Genomic DNA, 23,015 nt, shown 5'->3' on the forward strand with positions numbered 1-23,015 from the left:
CCAAGAAAATGCCCTAAATGTGCTTGTGGCAAATGGGAATGAGAAAAGCATTCAGTGAAGGTTTTCCATACAGTGGCAAAAGCTGTCTTCATCCATGATTGTGACTTGTGGCTTGGGAGGGTCATGGTCATCACATGCAAGAACTGTGCAATTAGCTTTTGATGAGGGACCCATTTGTCTGTGCAGACATCTAACCACGCTGGCAAAGGCCTCTGTGCCTACACAGGAGCATCATGGATGTGTGTGTGTTCAACACCGTGTATGTGCCATGTCTTACTACTTTCATCTGAACCGCATCTACCTAGTTTGCAAATGTGGCTTTCTCAAGCATACTACCAAAGCCAAAACAACATCCACTCATCTGAGTTACTCACTGAACAAAGTTTGGTTTGGCAAGATCAGCTCATGACATAACCATGCTGGTATTTTACACTGCTGATTACTAAACGACAGGTAAACAGCTTGCTCCATTATCTTCCTGGGTACCTAAATTAGCCTTAGTGACCTTTAGTTCCCTGGGTCTTCATGGATGAGATGTGTGAGGCTGATTTTTACTTCATTACGCTACTTTTTTCCTCTTGTGAGCGACTGAGAAACCAGTTCTTCTGGTATGGGTTATGACAGAAGGGAATAGATTTCTATACCCATTATTCCTAGCAAATGACTTTTTTAGGAGTGTAGGTAACAAGTCTACCCATTTCCTCGCTAACAACACTGGATTAGCTATTGCATTATCATCATTCTTACTTGGATCAGTGTTAATTATTTAAGAGCGCAACAAGTCATGTTTCCATGCTCACATCTATGTCCTGGCATTCCTCAAATTACTAGTAGAGGTGTACCAAATGAGAAGGCAGTATACCATGGAGGTAAAAAGTGGTGGAAATGTGAAAAAAACCCCAACCAAAACAAAAAACACTTTGAATTGTGAAATCAGGCTTCTAACTTAATGCTCAACTTTCATACTAGAAGAAATGCCACCAAAGTGAATGAGTCAGAAATGTGTGTTGAAATTGCCACTGAAATGAATGAGTCAGAAATGTGTGCTGAAATTATTCTGTACCAAAGACTCTGGGACATGGAATCTTAATTATGATAGCAGCTTCCTCAATAAAAGAGGACTGGGATGTGAAACCATTGTATGTGAGACTAAAACAATATTTAGTCCTATTTTTGACTGCACAGAAAATCATCTGCTTCCCAAAGGTCACAGAAGTGGGTATTGCATGTTATTCATGCTAATGGTTATTTCCCTCTGAAAGAGAGTCTGAAGGAAAGCTGTTTGCCTGACTTCTGTTTTTGTCTATTAAATCTTCAGTTTCCCACATGAACTGTTTCTGCTTGTGCGGCTAAAGAGTTGGGCTTCCTTCGAGACCTAATGCTAATAAAGTCACAAAGTTGGTGGAAGTTTAGTGAATTTTATTCCATGGTAATAAGAAAGAATGGAAATTACAATAAATTGGTCAGTGAAGAATGAGTAATTTTATGAATAATACAGCAAAAGCAGATATTAAAAAAAATTATTTAGAAGACACCCCTACTTGTTATTAAAAACAAAGTTTCCAAATGCAGTGACCTTCCCCCTTGGCTATGTATTATTGTGAATTAAGTTGTTTTCTGACAGTTCTTTTTCATTAGAAGGCAGGTTTGGTTACCTGTATCTATGTTAAGTGTAATCTTATATTATAAGCAGGATTATTAATTTAAACGAACTATAGTTTTGTAGTTTGGTTGTTTGGTTGTTTTTTTTCTATTACAGCTGAGCATTATATGGTAGAATATATGTCAGCAAAAGACACATATTCTAAACTGCAATAGTACTAGTGGAAACTAGAAACACTATAGAAATAGAATATATACATGCATCCTCCTATAGTTTTTTCTCATGTGAGCCACTGGACTGAAGTTGGTCCTTCTGCATATGTGGGAGAGGCAGGATGGAATCTGTTTTTAAAAAACAGATTCCATCCTGCAATAAATTAAAAGCAATCACTGAAGAGAGAGATGTCCAGGAAGGAAAAAGTTGAGCTCATTATTTTATTTTAGTTTTGCATTGGCAGGAAGCAGGGCAATGAACATGATGAAGATACGAGTACATCCAGGAGACCTTGAGAAGTTAGTTGGAATAAACATCTTCAAAATTTCAAAGCTTGGCTGAAAATGAATTGAAATACAAAATTAACCATAAATGGGAAATGAAAATCTGCAACATTTCCTTTCAAAACATTTTTTCATCAATAATTCTTTCCTCTGTAATTTTTACCTCTTTGTTGCCATTTACTCCACAGAAGCATCCAAAATCTTTGACCACAAAAAAATTCTAAATTTAGCTATCTCAAGGAGACTTCTCACTAAACTTGCAAGGTGTTTTGAAGCTTTCTTCCTTTATAATAGAGCCCATGATGAAAAGTAGTTTAATTCCATAACAGAAGATGGAAATTAACTCTTCCATTGTGAGATTCAACCTATATGCTTTTATGGTCTGTTAGAATTCTTAAAACTCAGATTTGCCGCTTGCTCTTGTCAACCGTGTTGCTACTGCTAGTTGATCAGCCACCACAGTTCAAAGGAGGAAGAAAAAAAAAGATAAGTAAGTCCCCTCCTTTCCTGGCATTTCCTAAATTCAAGGATGAGAATTGCGTTTCCTGGGTATGGAAAAGCATACAAACTGCAGCTGGAAATTTGGAGCTCAGATTTCTGTGCTACCATTAGTATAAACACATATTTGACCCCACTTGCAGTCAACACATCTCTTTACGCTAGGAAGTATTCATGAGAGTTTCCATATAGAGACCCAGACATCTTCATCTTTAAAGAAGATATACAGGCCATCTGAATATCTTGATCCATGAAGTGGAGGGTATCTGGATCCCAATGTACACCAACCACTATCTAACATTTGCCCACCCTTGCAGACGCCTTCTTTGGTTTCATTCCATGAGTTGTCTCACCTAGGTAAAGCACCTAACATGGTGAAGTGTGGCTCTGTAATAGTGCTATTGGCCCTGTATTTGAACAAATAATTAAAAAAAATTCATCTGCATAAATTAATTGGTATTTTTTTAAAGCATTAACTTTACCCAAGTCACAACTAAAATGCTTAGAACTTACTGCATAATCCATCATCACAAGCATCAGGGCAATCACCACAGGGTTCTCCGTTTTTGTAGGGTGTCTGAATTGAACTTATTAGATTCCCCCTGAAATATCAACATTAACAAAATAAGCTATAAAATCGCTATAACGTATCTGAGGATAAAACTTAATTATACGGATACATACATGTGTTAATTTATACACAACCCTCAGGTTTTGTCAAACAATTTTTATATATATATATGTGTGTTAGGTTTTGTAAAGGTTTTGGTAGTGGGAGCAGAATTTGCAGGGGTGGCTTCGGTGAAAAGACACCAGAAGCTGCCCCTATTTCAGACAGAGCCAGTGCCAACTGCCTCCAGGTTGTACCAGGTCAGAGGGGGAGTGATAGAGTGGCTTGATGGGTTTCTGGTGGTCAGCCAAGGTCCACCCACCACACAATATTAGAGTGTGAATGTGAAAATTAATTTTAAGTAGTTTATGAAAGCACCACTCTTCCTTGAAATTTCCACTGCATTTTTTGGTTTTCACTGTACTGTGCATATTGACATGACCTTCTGAACCAAGATTTAAAGTAGAATGTGGAAAATATTTATTTACTATTATGAAAACCAGGACTTTTAGGCAAATGAAGATTAATCTGAAAATTGGTGTCACTTTTATATATTTTATGCTATTGCTTCTTTTGACTATTCCTTTGATGAGTATGTTTCTGTCTTTTCATATCCTAATATGGTCTTCAAACCTGTTTCTCAGCTATGGGTGATATGCCCTATTACAAATTTCACCATCTCCCAACTAATTTTGGTAACGTAATAAGAAGTTCCAGAATCAGAATCAGTACATACATGGGGCAGTACTGGCAGACATAAAAGTATTTGTATGTCCTGTTGGGACAGAAAGCGACAGCACATCCAATTTGATAAGAATTGTACCAAACCACCTGTAGGTATAAGAATAAAAATCATGAGAGAATGAAAAAAATGCATTTTAAAATTATATAAGTACAAAATGCATTGCAGAAACATTGCAACCAACTTAAGTCACTTTATTTAACCTTCATAGTAAAATATAAATCCCACCTTCCTGGAAAAACATTTTTTTTCTCTGCTTTTACCCCTGAACCAAAGAACATTTAGGATATAATGGTAATAATTTATCACACATACATATTGTAAGTTTGAGTTAAACTGTCTCATTTATATATGTTTTCATTTTGTATTCTGTGTTTCATGCAGGTGAAAAGATAAGGTTATCAGGAGCCATTGTCCAAGAAATTCTCTGAATCAATGAAACTCTGTAAAGTATAACAAACCAATTAATATTTCCTTCTTGATACTTTAATAATCCTATTCTTCCAGTGTCTGAGCAATTTTCAGATGTTGGATAAACAAATAAGTTTCTTCCCTTTGTTTCTTCCTGAACTCTTGAAATATCAATGTCTTTACTCTTTACTTCATAACGACGCTTAGCCTATTGTTTTCATTTTAATTCTGTTACTTTAAAAGTTTTCACCTTATTTTGTCAGAATAACTCATATGACCATTGTATTTATTCCCTTTGGAGACAATGAGAGGGTAAAAGTTGTTTAGCTAACATATAGGCATTTATTTATTCTTCCTGAAATATAAAAACTGGCACCTACCTGAGTGTAATGGCCAATCACAGCACCTTGTGTTTTTGCTCCAGTTCCGTATTCAAAATCTTCCTCCTCATTGTACCAGGACTGAATAACATCTGACCATGAGAAAGGGCCAGACGACATGAAGAGATTTTCCCCGCACTGTACACCTGAACAGAAAAACATACTGAGAAATGCATAAAAGATACACGTGTGAGAAAAGACAGCAAAGAAAGTACAGTTTCTATAGAAATTCTCATCTCAGATGGGACAACAGTGTGTTTTGTTTTTTTCCATTTCAGTGACATCACCCTTTGTCAATACGGAAGTTGTCACTTAACCAGTTTGCTGCATGGCCAGCCTGTTTGGCTGGTAGTTGTTGACAGACCTTCTGCATGTGTGTAGATAACACCTGCACATGTACACCACAGATTCATGACTCCAATTTTTTTGTTTACAAGTTAGCAAATTTGGACCTTCGCTTTTTGACCCTTCCTTCCCAGACAGTTTCATCCAGCCCATGCAAGTTGGTTTCTGCTGTAAACTGGGTCTAGAATCTCTTCTTTCTGATGGATATTTTGAGACAATATATTTTCTTACTATGTTTTTTTCACCCACTGAAGAAAATGGAATATACCTCTGTAAAACTGATACAGATAGAATGCGAATAGGATTGAACTTTTCTCACTTACTGGACATGTATATATCTAGAATTTTACCTTTGTCCCATGCACCAACAAAATCACATTGAATACAAATGGCATCTCAACAAAAACAAAAAAACCCAACCCCCCCCCAAAACCCAAAACAAAAACCCGAAACTGGTCATATCATTAACACATATGATATTATTCATTTAGCACACATTTCACTTACTGGTTCTTCTCATGTTAGCAGGACTGTGACTTAAAGTACATTGATTGGCCCAGTTTTGGGCATTCTTTGCAGCCGGAGCATACCATTCCTTAAGGAAAGAAGGAAATATTACTCATTCAGATACATATCAATTAATAATCCTCATGAAGGAACAACATTTGGAAATTACACTTCGAATCAGGAAAAAACATATATAAAGTCATTTTCTTCCCCTTTTTGGGGTGTAGGAACAAAGTTACTATGCGTCCAGGAGAACAGAAACTGTGAAGACTGATGAAGAACACATCAGAACCAATTAACAATGCTGTGGCTCCTCCTTTTCCTTTTAGTTTTCTTCCAAAAGAAAGAGACATTGTTGTTCATATACCACAAAATTTTCCAGACTTTTTTTCCACCTGCCCAGCTTTATATTTCTCTTGGTGCTGGTCATGCACAATCCTTAAAAAAACACTGGAGTGTGAATTTGTGGCTAAATAAAATGTGACCTTGCATACAGTCCTGTATTTCTCATAGAGTCCATTATGCATTAAAAATAGATTTACGGCACACAACTTACCATCTTCAACATGTTGCTGGCAGTTGGTTTTACTCCTCTCCTGAGGGTATTATGTGTGTCAACAATAAGGTTTTGTTGATCTGTTCTGTTAGTTGACAGAGCATCGAAATCTTCGGGTTCCTAAATTGAAAGAACATGTTATGTTTCTCTTTTTCATTTGAATGTAACCAAATCCTCTATGTAGGAAATTTAGTCTAGTAGGAAAATCCCATCTAGTAGGTATTTAGTAGGAAATACTAAAATACCAACATACTAATATCAATCACAGAGATGATCCTTGTGATGCAGGAAGAACTGTGATATGCTTTGTCTCCTAAGTATCTTGAGGGGTGCTTCTATGTGCAGTAGCACTTTCAGTGGTTCCACAACATAGAGCTTCCTGTGTCATATCTGCCAGCCCTCTGTGGATGGCTGAGATACCCTTGAAGACCTCTTAAATTTAGGCTACTGGATCAGACTTATTTTACTATTATTGTAATTTCCTTCTTGAGGTTTTGAGGAAACAGGATTTAAAAATCAGCTGAAGACATGAATGTGCTTATGATGTGTTCCCCTTCAGTATTTTAAGCATGCCTATTGAGGGAATCTGTTGTTTAATCACAGGATCATCACAGACCTCCTGTGATACTTCATCAGGACATCAAACTGAAAAGAAAGCATGCCTATGTTTTTTATGCCATTGATTTTCTTCTGCTCCTGCCATAACTGATAGCATCTCTCAAAGTTTTCACGTGTTTTCTAATCAAAAAATAGCTATCTGAAGAACTTGACTTCCTCTTTGCAACCATTCTCACTAGACTGCAGCATAGAGAACAGAAATTGAAGAATTAGGGAGAAATGTAGTCAACCCTTCAGTCACATTAGTGTTTCTGAAGCAGAAGTAGCAAACTTCAGACTAAATATGGATTGGGAAGAACCACTCTAAGTGTCTGCTGATCATGTTAGTTTGTTTAGCTGTTTGAGGGAAATCAGTGGTACATGTTGAGAGGATGGGACTGTGATCAAAGAGAGAAGCACATAGCTCAGGACCTGTAGGATGAAAAAGGGGGAGTGTCGAGTAAGTGTTGACTGCAAAACTGTGCGAAATTAACAAGAAGTTTGGTCAGCTAGGTTCGTTGGGGCTTTGAGAAACCTGGTCTAGTGGAAGGTGTCTCTGCTTGTGTCAGGGGGATTGGAACTAGGTAATCTTTAAGGTCCCTTCCAATCCAAACCATTCTATGATTCTATGATCTTTGGAAGATCCAAACTAGTACATCTGTGTATGGGAGTTTCTGGAAAATAGAGTTATCTCTGACCCAAATAGTAAGTAACACTGAGTCTATAGATGGTTTAGTGTGCAAGCATGGAACCAGTTTACTGCTTTGAAATTAAACAGGCTTCAAGGATAAGTGCTTTCCAGATCCTAGATATCTAATCAGACTTTTTCTGCATATGGTTAGTGTGCAAAGGAAAAGCCATATTCAGTCAGACCACAAGTGCTCAGGTCCCATCCAGATTTTCTGAGTACAAAGTGCGCATCCTACCTCTCCAGTGGACAGAGGCACCACAGCTGTGAGACACAGGAACACCACTGGCAGAATCATCCCTGAAAAGAGGAGAATGAGGATTTAATATTTTTTTACTGAGCTTTCATTTCTCTCAATACATAATGCATCTTTCTGTGCATTTCCTAGCTTATACTGAAGTAACAAGGTAAGTTTTCTTTCTTTCCTCCTTCTCTCCTCCTCCCATTTTTACAAGTAAAAAAATAGTTATTTCCTACTCTGAATCTCCAAATTTCTATGAATCAACTGCTTTCTACATCTCATACTTCCTGCTATAATCCTGGCCAAATACCTTCACCTGACTTCACAGTATATTCGTGAGGACCTTTGTGCTTTCCTTCCTCTAGGAAACCACCTGCTCACTGCCACACTGTGGAACAGCTGGGGTGGGATGCTGCTTTTAGCTTGTTTTAATCTGAAATGTCCCCTACTCCCCTTTGCCTGCTTTGACTGGTCTGCATTGGTTGAAAGGGGAATTAGACTCCCAGCCCATGCGCAGATCTCTACACTTAGGTATCTGAGCCAGGATTCAAAACCCTTACTTAATGACCAGCACTGCAAAGCCTTGCATGCGAGCTGGGGCAGAACTGGCTGGACCAGAACTGGGCTAGCTCTGGCTTCCTGGGAAAAACTTGTTTCAGCAAGCTTTTTTTGTTTTTATTTTGTTTTTTTTTTTTTTTTTTTTTTTTTAAGACAGCTCTTGATTATGTTACAGGTAGTGTGAAATGACAACAGAAATGAGAGCCTTCTCTCATTAAAGAAGCAACTACCAGATCCTGGACTCTACTTGCTTAAGAGGCTCAAGGTGCTGTACCAAACCACTACAGTGACCCAGGAGGTAATGCAGGTAATTTCAAAGTTCAGGTGTCTGATTGCAATCAGACGTAGGAGTTATATTCAGGTTGTTTCTGCTTAGCTACCTTGGGTAGGCAAGCAGGTGACTAGAGTGGAATTTACTTATTTTGGCATTATTCCCAATCTCCCACTCCAAGGGAATTTATGGGCAGGTTAGCACAGAGATATATTGTTAGCTTACCTTCTTATTTGGTTTTGAGTGGCTGCAGGTTTTAGTTTTAATTTGTTCTTGGGGAAAGGCCAATAAGATTTGCTGATCTTTTCATATTCAGCAGAGCCCCTTTACCTCGAGGCAACCATTTTATATAAAACACAAGGTGCTCCGGCTCTTGGAGAACATGTGGGTAAGAAAAAAATTCCCTTTTCCAAATGGTGCAACAAGGCCTATTTTCCCCACCAGCTTTCTTACATTGCACTGGATGTGACTCACAGTCCCCATCCTGTAGGCAAGGATGCTGCTCCAGCTCTACTAAAGAACAAAGAGTAGAAGTGGCCTGTGACTATAGGCAGCTCACAGCCTCAAAATGGGGTGGCTTATTCCGAGCACTTGTAGTTGAGGAAAGATCTAGTTAGTCTGGAGGAAGAACTTATACTGGTATAAGTTAACAGTATAAATCATTGATTTTCTGTTCTAGATATTGATTTATGCCTCCTTGAATTGCTTCAGGATCACAGAAGTTTTTTCTTAGTAACTTTTCTACCACTTATTTCTCAGAGCAGTTACAAAACTCTGCAATGTATATGACCTAGGTGTTTAGCAATAAAAGATTATACTCCCAATAACATGAAAAACTATTCTTTTAACTTAATTTCTGACTAGAAAGTAAATAGAGTTGGGGGTTATTTTTAGCTGTACTCAAGTTACAAGCAAAACTGTGTCTTCTGAGTTCAAAATGTGATGATATGCAAATAGAAAACAACCATTTTTGCTCTTAAAATATGTAAAACCAAATTGTTTCCAAGGAGAAATAACTTTTCATTGAAATTGTGAAGCTTTCTGTTTTGAAAAAATCAAATGAAGAAGCTGACTTAAAGACATGGGCAGAGTATTCATTCACTGTAATATTGTCTATGAATTAACTTTCAATTAAACATAATTAGTAATTTAATACATGATGCAAGTTTCAAAATGCCATTGCAATGCTGCTTAAGATCTAGCGGGTTTCCTGCTCCAAGATATTAACATACTTTTGGCAATCCCACTGATTTCAACCAAATGCTTATAGTTTATGAGATGTAAATTTAATTGCTCTGCATTAATTTCTAGGCACTGGTCCTAAAATCAGTCTCCCTGTCCCCCTCCCTTGTTCCCCCTCAATCAAACATAAATCAGGACATGTGCCAAGTCTTACTGACTTTCCTGCAACTCCATCTGTGTACAGGGATCTGCCACTGAAAGATGGTGCTTTAGCATCCCTAGTTTGTATGAGTTTAGCAAACTTATGTGAAGATGTTTTTCCCATCTCTTCTCCAAAAAAAAAAAAAAAAAAAAAAAAAGTGTGTCCTAAATTATTCATTCAATTCAATATGTATTACAAAAGAACATCCTCATTATTTTTTATTGTCCTTGAAAAAGACCTGGAATGGAATAATACTAGCTGCCATTTCACTTGTACAGTATTATTGCACAAAGCCCTACTTAACAACCACCTTGTACATCAGTGGTAAGCTGCACAGGGTGGTAATTTCCTCACCCTGAAAAGAAATTGTAATAGCTACATAAAGCAAGAGAATATTGAACTAAATATATACCCAATTCAACAATTTGGTCTGTCTCTATCTCTTTCTCTATGTACATATAATCTGCCAAGATACCCATTTCTCGCGCACAGGTGGTTTTTAATCTGTTTTTGATTATTCATCAATTTTCTCTTTTTTTTTTTTTTTTTTTTTTCAGGTTGTCTTACACTACTGCCTATGTAGTCCTTACTTTTCACTAAATAAAATCCTCTTTCTGTGACTGTTCTAAATTGTTCAAGAAGTCTTCTGGCAATAGGCTGTATTTTAACACATGAAAAGAATAGTGATACTTTCAGCAAACAAAACAATCCTACCTTTTTGTTTCCAGGAAGATCAGAGGTTTCTTCTGTCCTTCTTCAGGTGGTTGTGGAAGTGACTGGGATTCTTCACTGGAGGGAGATTTATAGCTCTACTGTTTCCTGATAGGACAAGGTGACTCAGCGTCACAGGTATTATAGAATTCAAATAGTGACCAGATAGAACAGTGCATTTGTCAAGTGCACAGTCTTCTAAGAAGGTTGTGTTCCGTTTTTATTTCCTCTTACCTCTTGTACTGGAAGAGACGAAATACTCTGAAAGGTGTTTTGTATGTAATGCTCCTTGTATGTGAAATTTGCAGTCAGTGTGAATGTCAGGTACAAAGGCTCTGTGCTAATGATTGACGCATCCAATTATAGTAAGACTTGATCTTAATCTCAAGCAATGCAAATAAACTCAGCTGGCTACTGAGGTGCCTCCACATTGGCATTGTTTCAACCAAGATGGAATCTTGCCTATTAATTTTTCCATGAGGGTAAAAAAACGTCTTGGGCCAAGCTCCTGTTCATGCTATGGCTTCTTTACATCAATCCTATAGTGTAAAAGTCAAAGAAGGAGACAAGGATTTTTCTGTAATTGACACTTTTACCTAGTATTGGATAAAGATTAAGAGATTATTGTGCACACTAACATTAAAGCATATATTTTTTTTTGCATTTCTGGGTATATGGGATAAGATGGGAATGGCTGGGAATACTGACAGGTGAGACGGGTATTTGTGTGCACATTGACTGTTTCTGTCCACTTTTAGTCTCAAGTAGTTGCTGACCAGAGCAGCTGTCATTGTCTGATTTTGTATATAATGTGGTTATTTTTCTATTTAAATTCAGATCTTCTTTCCTTGTAGTCATTCAACTCCTACCATAGTCTCTTGTAAAGTGTGCCTTCAGAACAATCTTTTGCTTTTCATTACCTGGGAACCCCATATATTGCCTCTACCAAACAAAACGGTAGTGGCGTTATTTGTTGGTTTATAATTAAACGGAAAGGAACGGATAGTTGGCAAACTTGGGGTTGACACCAAATTGCAGGGAGCAGTCAATATGCTGGATAATAAGGCTGCTGTTCAGATGAATCTCAGAAAGCTGAAGAAGTGATCTGACAGAAAACATCCAAAAGCAAGTAGCTGGGAAGACTGACTCTCTAGGGAACAGCTCTAACTGAAAGCACTTAAGGATTGTTGGTAGACAACAAGTTGCATATGAGTCACTTATTCATCGATGATCTGGATGAACAGATCGAGTGCCTTCTCAGCAAGTTTGATGATGATACAAAACAGGGAGGAGTGGCTGATACCCTAGGGTGATGTGCTGTAATTCGGAAGGATCTAGACAGGCTGGAGATATTGGCAGAGAGGAACCTTTTGGAATTCGACAAAGCTAAGTGCAGGGTTCTGCACCTGGGAGGAATAACTACATTCAGCAGTACAGGCTGGAGGCTGACCTGCTGGAAAGCAGCTCTGCTGAGAGGAATCTGGGGGTCCTGGTGAACATAAAGTCATCCATGAACCAGCAGCAATGTGCCCGAGAAGGCCAGTGATATCCTGGGCTGCACCAGGATGAGCATTACCAGCAGGACAAGGGAGGTGATCCTCCTTCTCTCCTCAGCCTAGTGAAGCCTCGCCTGGAGTACTATGTCCAGTTCTGGGCTCCTTAGAATAAGAGAGATTGGAGGTCCTGGAGCAAGTCCAGCAAAGGGTTCCTAGAATGATTAAAGGTCTGGAGCATCACTCATATGAGGAAAGGCTGAGAGAGCTGTGCCTGTTCAGCCTACAGAAGCGAAGGCCCAGGGGTGATCCGATTAATATGTGTAAGTATCTGAAGGGGGGGTGTCAAAAGGATGGGGCCAGACTATTCTTGGTGGTACCAGGTGATAGGATGAGAGGCAATGGGCATAAACTAAAACACAGGAAGTTCCACCTGAACAGGAGGAAGAACTTTACTGTGAGGATGATTGAGCATTTGAAGAGGATGCCCAGAAAGATTGTGGGGTCTCCTTCCCTGGAGATATTCAAGAGCCATCTGGACACAGAGCTCTTTAGCTATGGAACACATCCTGAGCTACGTGTTCTAGGCGACCCTGCTTAAGCAAGAATGTTGGACTAGATGACCTCCAGTGGTACCTTCCATCCTCAACCATCCTGTGATTCTTTGATTTTGTGATTCTGTGAGTCAACAGTTCTTCCTTGCAATAGTAAGGACCAACCATGTACTGCAGCATACTAGGCACTAAGTAGAGTGCATACTGAAAAAAATACTCATGCCCATGTTTTCATCACTTTTGAAACTGTTTCTGGACTACCATGTCCAGTTTTGGAGTCCCCAAAATAACAAAGGTGAACAAACAGGAATAAGCCTAGCAAAGGGCCACTGTGTTGGAAAGGGGAAAGGTAGAGATGGATTTGTTCACAACATGGGCATGAGGTAAGGACTACAGATTGCAACCCTGAATAGATATAAAGAAAACAATTTTTACAATGAGGCTTGTTAGTGCCTGAGGCCAACTGACTAGTGAGACTGTAGTTTTTGCATACAGTTTTAAAAACTGGACAAGGTGCTGAGCAATGTGATTTAACTTTCAAGTTGGCAATCCTTTGAACATGGTGTTAGAACAGATGAGCTTCAGAGGTCTTGTACAACCAAAACTATTCGAAGGTTGTGTGATTTTTATATTGTTTACACTGGAAAAGTACCAAATGAGACTTGTCTTATTTTACTTGTTGACAGATACAACAGTTTAATTAACTACAGTGGAAACCTCTAATTGTTGAAATTGAGAAAGTAAGTGTTACTAGGATAATTGTTATAACTGTTACTAATGAAAAAGGTTGCACTCTGGTGATCTGTGATTCTGGCAAACTGTGGCTCCTAAGGTAAAACTATAGGCTACTATGCAGCAACGCACTGCTAACTCATGTTCCTCTTGTCCATCAGGACACTCATGTCCCTTTCAGCAAGGCTGCTGCCCAGTCACACAGATCATAGCCTACGCTGGGCTTTTTGATTATGATATTATATCGTAACTCTTGGACTGGGCATGGAGCTCCAGTGCCTCCTGTTTTTTGGCTTTAAGTTTGTACTTGCTGGTTGGGGTTGAACCACAACAAACTTGTATACAAAGGATTCCTACTAAATCTTTTCTAGTGGAAGTGCCATTGCCTCCCTGTGCACAGGGGACGTGGCATGACCCCACCCCCCCAAGATCCTGAAGCAAAGCTAACTGCTAAAATGTGTATCAGGGATGATAAAGGGTGGCTATATCAAGTGTTTTTATCTTGACTGTCAAAAACCTGCATTGCATAAACACAGGCTTGGAGATTGCCTCTGCAGCTGAATCTATTAATGTTATTGTCCCCAGTATTGACCTTTGAGAGGAAATTGTATTTTTGTTGAGCTCTCTTCAGTTTACTATGTACTATTTTGTTCTCAGAATTTTAGTATTACGCTGAACCGCAATGCCTTCTTATTCCTAATCAGAAAAGTCAGTATTAGGGTTACTGTTAAAATAAGTTCTAAGACAAACATTTAAACTCTTGAATGTCTGGTAAAAGTTGATTTAGTAGCCTCCCCTATCCTCCACCCACCAACACACAGAGAAAATGCCTTTTTATTGTCATTTTCGTTACATTTGGGAAATTAACTTTTTTGATGTAATTGAAGCTAGTTAGGCACATTTCCCTTGATAGTACATGAAGAAAAATGGACACTTCCAGGATGTGAATAATTTCATCCTGTATTACTTATCTAAAATAGATTATACCCACAAAAGCCTACAAATGTCTGGTTTTCATTTCCTCAAAATAAAGCCTAGAGCAACTAACTCATCTTTAGATTTCTATACTGAAGATGTCTAAAGGTTGATGAAATACATCACAGCCACTGAGGAAGCAAAGTGGTCATGCACACAGAAAACATGATTATCTAAATCTCACTTCACTAGTAAATTACATTAAGTCTGAGGCATTTATAATGTGCTTGTATGCCTGGCATTGCTAATATAAATCTGATCGATTCCTTATCTTTCTTAAAATTTACATGCCAGCTCCATCTCATCAGTCACAAATTATTTGTTTCCTCTGTCTTCTGATATTTGTTTTTCACCCACTCTTTAGATTCTGACCATGACTTACACAACCTCTGGTGATGACTTTCACCCTTTAATTGGTAATTTTTGAGCATCTTTAGGTTTTTTATGGGAAAATGGTCAGTAAACACTTGCAGGGCTAATGCTGGATCTTCTTTGCTTTGATGCCTATAAAATATTTCAGTGCAGTAAGCTAGCTCTGATCTGTGGATATTATTCTTACAAATAGGCCAAAATAATTTTATTTTGTCCTTATTGTCTCCATATATTATCCCTGTTTATCTATACCCCTCTTTCATTGTGTCTAGTAGCTAGGTATACACCCTCTAGGAGGAAAAGCATCCATTTGTTCTCATTCTTACACATCTTTGAAAATGGTTTCTTAATACAGAACAAGGCCCCAGAGGCTATCATAGCAAGAACATAAAACACTAATAAACTACATAAAGTATCATACTTCAGATTCCTCTCACCTGTCTTTAGATGCCCAGATGATGCATGTCTAGCACAGAATAGGTGCCCAGAGTCTCTCAGTAATTGACGGAGACTAAGAGTCACCTTTCTCTTTTCCCATCTTAGACACCTATCTTAAGTAAATTAGCTTTTAAAGGTATTGTCTGTTCTTGTCAGCTACAAAGACAACTAGTCTAAGTGCCACAAAAGCCTCTGAAACCCCACTCTGAGAAATATTCCTGTATGTGGGAGGCAGTCTGCAAATATCTAGGTGTTCCTGGGTTTGTTCCACTTCATAATTGTAGAAAGAATTAGAGAAGAATTAGATTTAGAAAGAATTTGATTTTTTTTCCAGTGGAGGAAAAAATAATTGTTATCATAGATTAGGATTAATGTCAGCTAAATTTATCAATCTAAAAATTCACTTTTAGTCTTTAAAGTGGCAAGTAACCTCCAGGTTCATACTACTTAGAGACCACCCTTGGGTGATAACCCTGTTCACTGATTGAACAGACACCTGAATTAGAGATGTCAAAACACTTGAGAGAGAATTTTCACTTTCACAAGCATCCGATCACTTCTATTCAGCAGTCCTGCACTATAAATGGGTGAAGCTGTCTCTTTTTCTGCTAGTCACAAAAAGCCCAAATGCTCATCTGAAATTTCATGCCTGTTACGCAAATGGAACAGTCAATAAATGCATAGCTCTTAAAGGCCAAAGAGACCTTCTGGCAGCTTTCCCACTGGTATTTTAGACATAATTGGCCACATTATTTTCTCATGCTCCATATGACGAAAATGTTCTTAATTATTCGAGCGTGTAATTTTTTTATTACCCTGAAAAAAAGTGTGCTCTTTTCTATGTATCATCTGCATTTATCTCAGGGAGGTAACTCCTCTGTGAACAGTGTAACCTCAGATCACATGCTTGATAAATATTTTGAGTCCATTACTGAGATTCCAAACTATATTAATAATCCTGAAAGAAACTCAGTGCCTCAGCTTCTGTTTTTACTTCACTGTTGTGATTTCAAAGACTTCAGGTTTACCAGTAAACTGATGGAAATACTGTGCCATTAAGCACAACCGTTGCAAAACAGCAGCCTGAAGGTTTCACTTTGTGTCTCTAGGAATAGACTGGTTGCAAAGTCAATCACTGAGTCAAGGTGCTTCCATCCTAAAGACAATACTGGTTCTTTCAAGAGTCAATGGCTCTTCCTTCCCTCTCCATCGTCCCTAACTTCTGCATACAAAGCACAAACCCCAGGCTTTTCTGTAGTTCTTGCAAGAGTAATAAAGCCAGTAAATCTAAGCAGGCATGACTTAGAAGAAGATATGGTTAAACAACCTGTTTATTTAGTAACATCAGATTTCTGCCATAGGAAATCCATTTAGCAACAGTCCATTTATTTAGTGTTATGTTTCAAGGATCTGCTCTATTAGGCAGTCACGCAGAAAAATGTAACTGAAAATCAAATTAAACTTTTCTTTTTCATTCATCTGAAAGAAGTGTTTCCATGTTCAGGGTGAGATGTTGCTTGTCACTATTTTAGCAGTATAGCAAGTTTGTAGAACAATATCCTTGTATCATACCACTCTTTTCTATAAGTCCTCATTTAAATCTTTGGTACAGTTAATTTCCAGCATACCTGCTGTTATAAATTTTGATTTGTCAGAAAGTCAAAAAGAATATATTAGATGTCATTGAAGGGAACATCTGTGATAAGTATTTTGGGCGGGGGAAAGATGAAAAACAAGGAGCTTTGGAATTTTATAAATGTCTCATATATTTATTACCTTTTGTTGAACATTTAATAAAACAGTGCATCTATGGGTGTGTTCTAAAATTCAGTATCTTCACTGAATGCCACACTTCACTAATGGAGCTCTCATTTCTCTTCTTCCCACAGGGGTGTTTTAGTTACAGTCTGATCTGTTTTAGTTTAGCCTGATCAAACTCTGAGGTGGCCTAAAGCAAGAATCTGTTACAGAAATAGCAGTCTTGTGTTTAAGACTAGTAACGTATTTATTAAGAAAGTAGACTTGGAACTAAAAATTAAGGAAGAGTGGAAGAAAAACTTGTTGCAAAATTGTATTTCTGTTTTTCTTTACCCCTGTATGTGTTTGTTTATCTCTCCATGACTCAGTGAAGAGCAGAAAATCCACTGGGCAAGGAGAGCCACGTTCACAGTGCAAGTGCATTTTGCTTCAGCACCATGCATTGTTTCACTGCCTGTGGTGGCGTACACATGTTATCACATGAAAGGACTTGAGAACTGAAGTGTTACATCTCCTCTTACGGCCAAAGCCAAGGTGTCCACTCAAACCTGAATCCAAACATTTGCTCTTTATTATGTCCTTCATCAATGTGTAGCAGAAAGATAGGGCTCTAAGAACCAAAAGGCTTCTGTGGACCTTTTCAACATCTCTGTGAATACGTTAATGCTCTTGTTAATGGCAGTGTAGAACTGCACATTGTGGCCTTTATCAGAAAGGGAAAAGCCCTAAATCTTTCTGAACTACTTCCCACAAAAAGGCCTTGTTTAACTATCATGAACAGGAAATGTTCAGGCACAAATATACTACAGTTAGAGACTTTAATAATTTCTCTGAATAATGTACTTCCAGTTTGTGAAACCTCAGTATCTTTGGGAGTAATTTCCTTCTATTCCTCCTATAGGTTAAAAATATATCCTGCTGTCAAGTACCTGGACATGATTCCAAACAGTTTCTGAAATAATATCGTCTCTTAACATCACACTAAATCCTATGCGTATAAAGGTAATAAAAGCTGAACTTTTTTTTTTTTCCCCAGGTGCTCTCTGATAATAGGCCTACGCAATACAGGAAACTTGGAAACTTAATCCATCAACCTGCACATCTAAAGAACTGCTAGTGCCAAAACTAAGTCAAGTGTGATTACAATATAAGAAAGAAATATAGACAATGCTACTGAATTGTGCATTTTGTTTCTTTTTAAGAAGTAGATATTTGCAGTCTACGTGACATTATAGCTGTGGCAGCCTCCTGCATTAGTGGCTTAAATAGTCATATTCCCTTTGAATTCACTTAAAACCAAGATTTACTAGGAAATGTGATGAAAAATTCTGAAGAAAATAGTGTTATAGAGATCATTAAGACCATGTTCTCCAAGTCATTTAGGTACCTGAAACGGAATTAATTTAATTAAATACAGGCATCTACACTTGAGCCTCTTTAGGACATTTTTCATTTCATCCTGAAGTTCACATCTAAACAAAATCATACTGTGTCCTAGAAGCACCTGTTCATCTTATGATTATTGAACGGCCATGTTAAAGTTTTATATTTTTAATTCTTCCTTTTTTAAAAAAAAAAATTTTTATTTAACTAATTAATGAAAAAGATACTAATAGTCTTTTTAAGATAAACAAATGAGGCAGAAGATGAAGGAAATAGGTGAAGGAAGGGAATGATATATTCAAAGCTGGTGTACACCCCGGATTGTTAGGCTTTTCTGTTCATTTCTTCTCTTCACAGGGAATTTCTGTAGCTTCTGTCTGGTTTTTGTGTGGTTTCTTCTGGTTCTCTTTCCCTATATCCCTTTCCTCTGGGAAAAGAAACACTTGTGAAGACAGACTGAGAAAATGTAGCATCCAGTCAGAGTCAGGGCAAGGAGAAAAGAATGCCAACTACCAAAGTGTGGAAAAAGAAAATGAACTCTGTGTTATTAGATGAAGACTGAATTTGTGGAGGTTAAGAGGGGCTTTATGGTGCTCATCAGAAAGAAAAAAAGAAGGACCAGAGAGATGGAAAAGAAGTAAAACAGTTCAGTATTTTAAGGAGGTAACCGTGACTGTTATTTCTCTAGCAAGAACCACTGAGGGTTCTAAAAATTTCAGTGGTAAAGATATTTCAGTGGTAAAGATAATTCTGGACATATTTGATAAGATCAATGAATGTGTCCACCCAAGTTATCTCAGAAAAGGGGAAGTAATATTAATTGCAGGATGTGATAGGAGGAAGCAAGAAGAAAACAGTTGCTTGTCAAACGCAGAAAGTTTGTGGCTCAGTCACAAGTAGAACTTAATTTCTGTACACAAAGCCAACCCCTCCTTTCTCTTTCTCTTACAAACAACATCATTAAGAGACATCTACATGATTCAGATCTTAACTCATATGCTGTACGTCCAACAGAAGCATCTGAGTGTCCTCTCTGGATATGTCCTCACTGGTAAGTGTAGAGAAAGCGGAAAAACTTGGATTGTTTGCAAGAAGGAACAAATGTCTCCATTCGTGGAGCCATGAGCACTGTCTGGGAAGAAGGTTATCTGCCTTGTGTTACACACCATACTGCACTACATTGCTCTCTGCCTTAGCTGGCTGACAGTTACTGTTCTCTGCTATGTGGGTGACAACTTGCAAGGTTGGATCTCCACATGCTCAGGGAAGTTTGGAGTGCAGACATAGAAGAGAGGATTTTGTTGCTGAAACATGGACGTCTGTTGCCAATTTTGCTGTAGCATATTCGAAACATATGCACGGTACTGACAGGTATTACACAGCGTTTATGGGAGACTACCCTTCTGGAGTGTCAGATGGAGGCTAGGTAGGACATCCTGCAGTACTTAAAATAACCTTAAATGCCTATATGTAGGCAAATTAATCACATGTCTATTATTTCAGGCATCCTGAGTTATCTTGCCTGGCTTCAGCTATGCTCCAGAATTCTGGTGATTTCCCAGAAATTGTCTGTCGTGTCTGTATGGCTTCTAAAATGACAATACCAAAGTTTGGGCAGCTGAATATAGCCCACTGTCTGATTCAGTCACTTTCCTTTAGATGTTGAATTCAGTTGCCTCAACTTCAGTGCCTGGCACTGTCTTGAGACGCTGTAAGATATTCTGCCTTAACATTAGCTACTAGTTCAGAAAGTTTGAACTTCCCATTGATACTTTGTCATATTTGACAGCCCTGGGTGGCTGTCTCAGACACACCAGGGCATCTTATACAGCCAAGAATAGCTAAACTAAGGGAAAAAAATGGAGATTCAGCTGTCTAAATTTTAGGAATTTAGTTCACCTTAGGACTCAGTCCATAATCAGTGAAGATAGAGTTCAGACAGTTCTATCCAATTTATATTTGATGTCTTTTCGCACTCTTAGGAAAGGTTGCACCTTCCTCCACAGTTACTTATAGCTCTCCACTGACCAAGAGTGAACCTATGCCAGGATTCAAGTTCACACACCTAATTGTAGGTGCCTACACTTGACCTTTATGTCCTGACCCTGGTTGTAATCACTGGCAGTAAGATTCAGTTTTTTGCAAAAATCCAGAGGTATTAGGAATACCTTTGAATATTAGAGATATTCATGTGGGACATATTGTTTGTTTAGATTTATAGATTACACGAACAGAGTCGTGTAACCTCATGGATCTAAAATATGTCTCTTAGAATCACAAGAAAATCAAAGAGTTTCTTGTATCATTTTGTTTACTTCAGCCTAAATGCTTTATTTCATGGAAGCATAGAATTGTTTGGGTTGGGAGGGACCTTAAAGACCATCTAGTTCCAACCCCCCTGCCATGGGGAGGGAAACCTTCCACTAGACCAGGTTGCTCAAAGCCCCATCCAACCTGATCTTGAACACTGCCAGAGATGAGGCAGCCACAGCTTCTCTGGGCAACTTGCTCCAGTGTCTCACCACCCTCACAGGGAAGAACTTCCTAATATCTAATCTAAATCTTCCCTCTGTCAGTTTAAAGCCATTGCCCATTGCCCTATCCTTACAGGCCCTTGCCAAAAGCCCCTCTCCAGCTTTCTTGTATATCCCTTTAGATACTGGAAGCTGCTCTAAAGTCTCCCTGGAGTCTTCTCTTCTCGAGGCTGAACAACCCCAGCTCTCTCAACCTGTCTTTGTATGAGGGGTGCTCCAGCCCTTTTGGTTTAGCCACTTCATCTGCCAGTTCCCTCAGGACCTGCAAATGCGTCTCATCAGATCCCATGGACTTCAGGTTCCTTACATGACCCTGAATCTGATATTCTCCTACCATAAGCAGTTCTTCATCCTCCCAGTCCCTGCCTTTGTCTTCTGCAGCTTGGGTGGTGTGGCTGAAGCCCTTGCCAGTGAAGACTCACGCAAAAAAGTCATTGAATACCTCAGCCTTCTCCACACCCCAGGAAATGAGGTCTCCCATTTCCTTCCAGAGAGCGCCCACATTTTCCCTAGTCCTCCTCTTATCACAGTCAAACACACAGAAGTTTTTCTTGTTTCCCTTGATGTCCCTGGCCAGCTTTCATTCTATTAGGGCTTTAGCTTTTCTAACCTGATTCCTGGCTTGCTTCCACCCTCTGTAGATTTGGTCACATCTTGAAAATTGTGACTTTCAAGACTTGATCTCAGATTGGAACCAGCTAAGGTGTTTCCTTTGATTTCCCTGAATACTGCATTGGATTTACAGGCAGCATTCAGCTGGTGCTGTGTGAGAAGACATCATTCTTTTGTTATGGTACAAAACCCAAAGAGGATATTTCACTTTCAGCCCCAGCACATTGAATAGGCACTGTGACTTCACTGCAATGCACCTTAGACTAATGTAGTAAGGTTACAGCATCCGAACAGCATAGTTCTAACCATGCTAGATTTATGAAAATGCATTACCATGTGCCATGTAAGTACCCAAATGAAGGTGCTTTATGGTGAGTTGATTTATAGTTCACATTCTACAAGTCAGCCTGGCCTATTCATCCATTCACAGGTTTCTCAAGTCTTTCTCCCTTATGTTTGTCTTGGCAGTGACATTAAAGGAAATAACTTTCAAAGCAGAGATCTCCTCCAGTAAATACACCACTGATGAGGTCTGAGTAAAGAATGAAGATGTTAGTACCCTGCAGTGCAAGTTTAGATCATAGGTGTTTGGTTTTAACAAAACATTAAGTATGCTTCCTTTGTTTGCAAGATCTCAGACTTACATAGAAGCACTTTCTTCCTTGATTTGAGTTTTTTGGGGTTTTTTTTCCTTTTCTTTTTTTTTTTTTTTTTGGTTTGTTTTTGGTTTTGTGTTTGGACCTGAGCAGTAGCCAGTAATGGCTGTTTCTCTCCGTGTGTGTGTATCTGTGTTTGTGAGCCCAATGCCATATTTGAAGTCTTTCACCTCATGCTTGTCTGACAGCTGACCAAGTACCAAAAGTGTCTGTCACAGACAGATTTTCACTGCAGTTCACAGCTAACATAACAGAGGGAGAGGGGAGGGGAAAGACAGTTCACAAAATGTATGAGGAAACGTGTCGGGAAGATGCAGGGATCTCTGAGCAGACAGAGCGTCTTTTGTCTCTCGGGCAAAATGACTCCCTGGCTCAAAGCCCACAGCGAAACAAATAACAGAGCAGATTCTTTATGCCCTAATATTGCTACATGGCAGTACATCTGGGAATTAAATGATAGACAAAGGTGGGCTCTCTCTCGATTATTTTTTTGTAATCTCAAGAAGTTGCCATTGTCACACTGTTCAATAGCTTCTTTGTATTCACTAGATCTGCACAAAAATCCCCAATTGCCTTACTCAAAACAAGTCACAGTTACATTGCAAATGTTTCTTCATATTAGTTTTCACTCAATTGCTAAAAGAACAAGGCCTATTATTGATCAGAGTTGTACAAAACAGATGGTATTTATCTTTTTTATGTGGAAAATTACATAACCATATTTATGTATGAATGGCAAGATTATTTTTTAACATTTAACATTGTATATTGAAGTCTGATGTCTGCTTTAAACTAACTCAAACAACTATAGACAAGATGCATTGCATTCTGGAAATGCTTGCACTGCTCCATTGATTACAGAGATCTTTGACACAGATTATCTGTCTTACAGATTGCTAAAGAATCTCA

General features: G+C 38.5%; 1 protein-coding gene across 3 annotated transcripts; it reads right to left on the reverse strand.

The window, feature by feature from the left end:
* Positions 1–1,398: 1,398 nt before the first annotated feature.
* LOC115609804 (cysteine-rich venom protein piscivorin-like) lies at positions 1,399–10,935 on the reverse strand. Of its 3 annotated transcripts, none has more exons than XM_032920025.1 (9): positions 10,834–10,935; positions 10,603–10,707; positions 7,673–7,734; positions 6,150–6,269; positions 5,594–5,681; positions 4,742–4,887; positions 3,945–4,039; positions 3,112–3,200; positions 1,399–2,154 (listed from the first exon to the last, which is right to left on the reverse strand). In XM_032920025.1, exons 3-9 carry the CDS (start codon positions 7,730–7,732, stop codon positions 2,144–2,146), a joined length of 609 nt encoding a protein of 202 aa, XP_032775916.1. In that variant the 5' UTR covers positions 7,733–7,734; positions 10,603–10,707; positions 10,834–10,935; the 3' UTR covers positions 1,399–2,143. The 3 variants fall into 3 exon arrangements, with proteins under 3 accessions (XP_032775916.1, XP_030346357.1, XP_030346358.1); XM_030490497.1 differs by lacking the exon at positions 10,834–10,935 and adding an exon at positions 9,905–10,019 and having other exon boundaries at positions 10,603–10,826; XM_030490498.1 differs by lacking the exon at positions 10,834–10,935 and having other exon boundaries at positions 10,603–10,819.
* Positions 10,936–23,015: the final 12,080 nt, after the last annotated feature.

Source organism: Strigops habroptila, chromosome 6 (genome assembly GCF_004027225.2).
Source record: "Strigops habroptila isolate Jane chromosome 6, bStrHab1.2.pri, whole genome shotgun sequence".
Lineage (NCBI taxonomy): Eukaryota > Metazoa > Chordata > Aves > Psittaciformes > Psittacidae > Strigops > Strigops habroptila.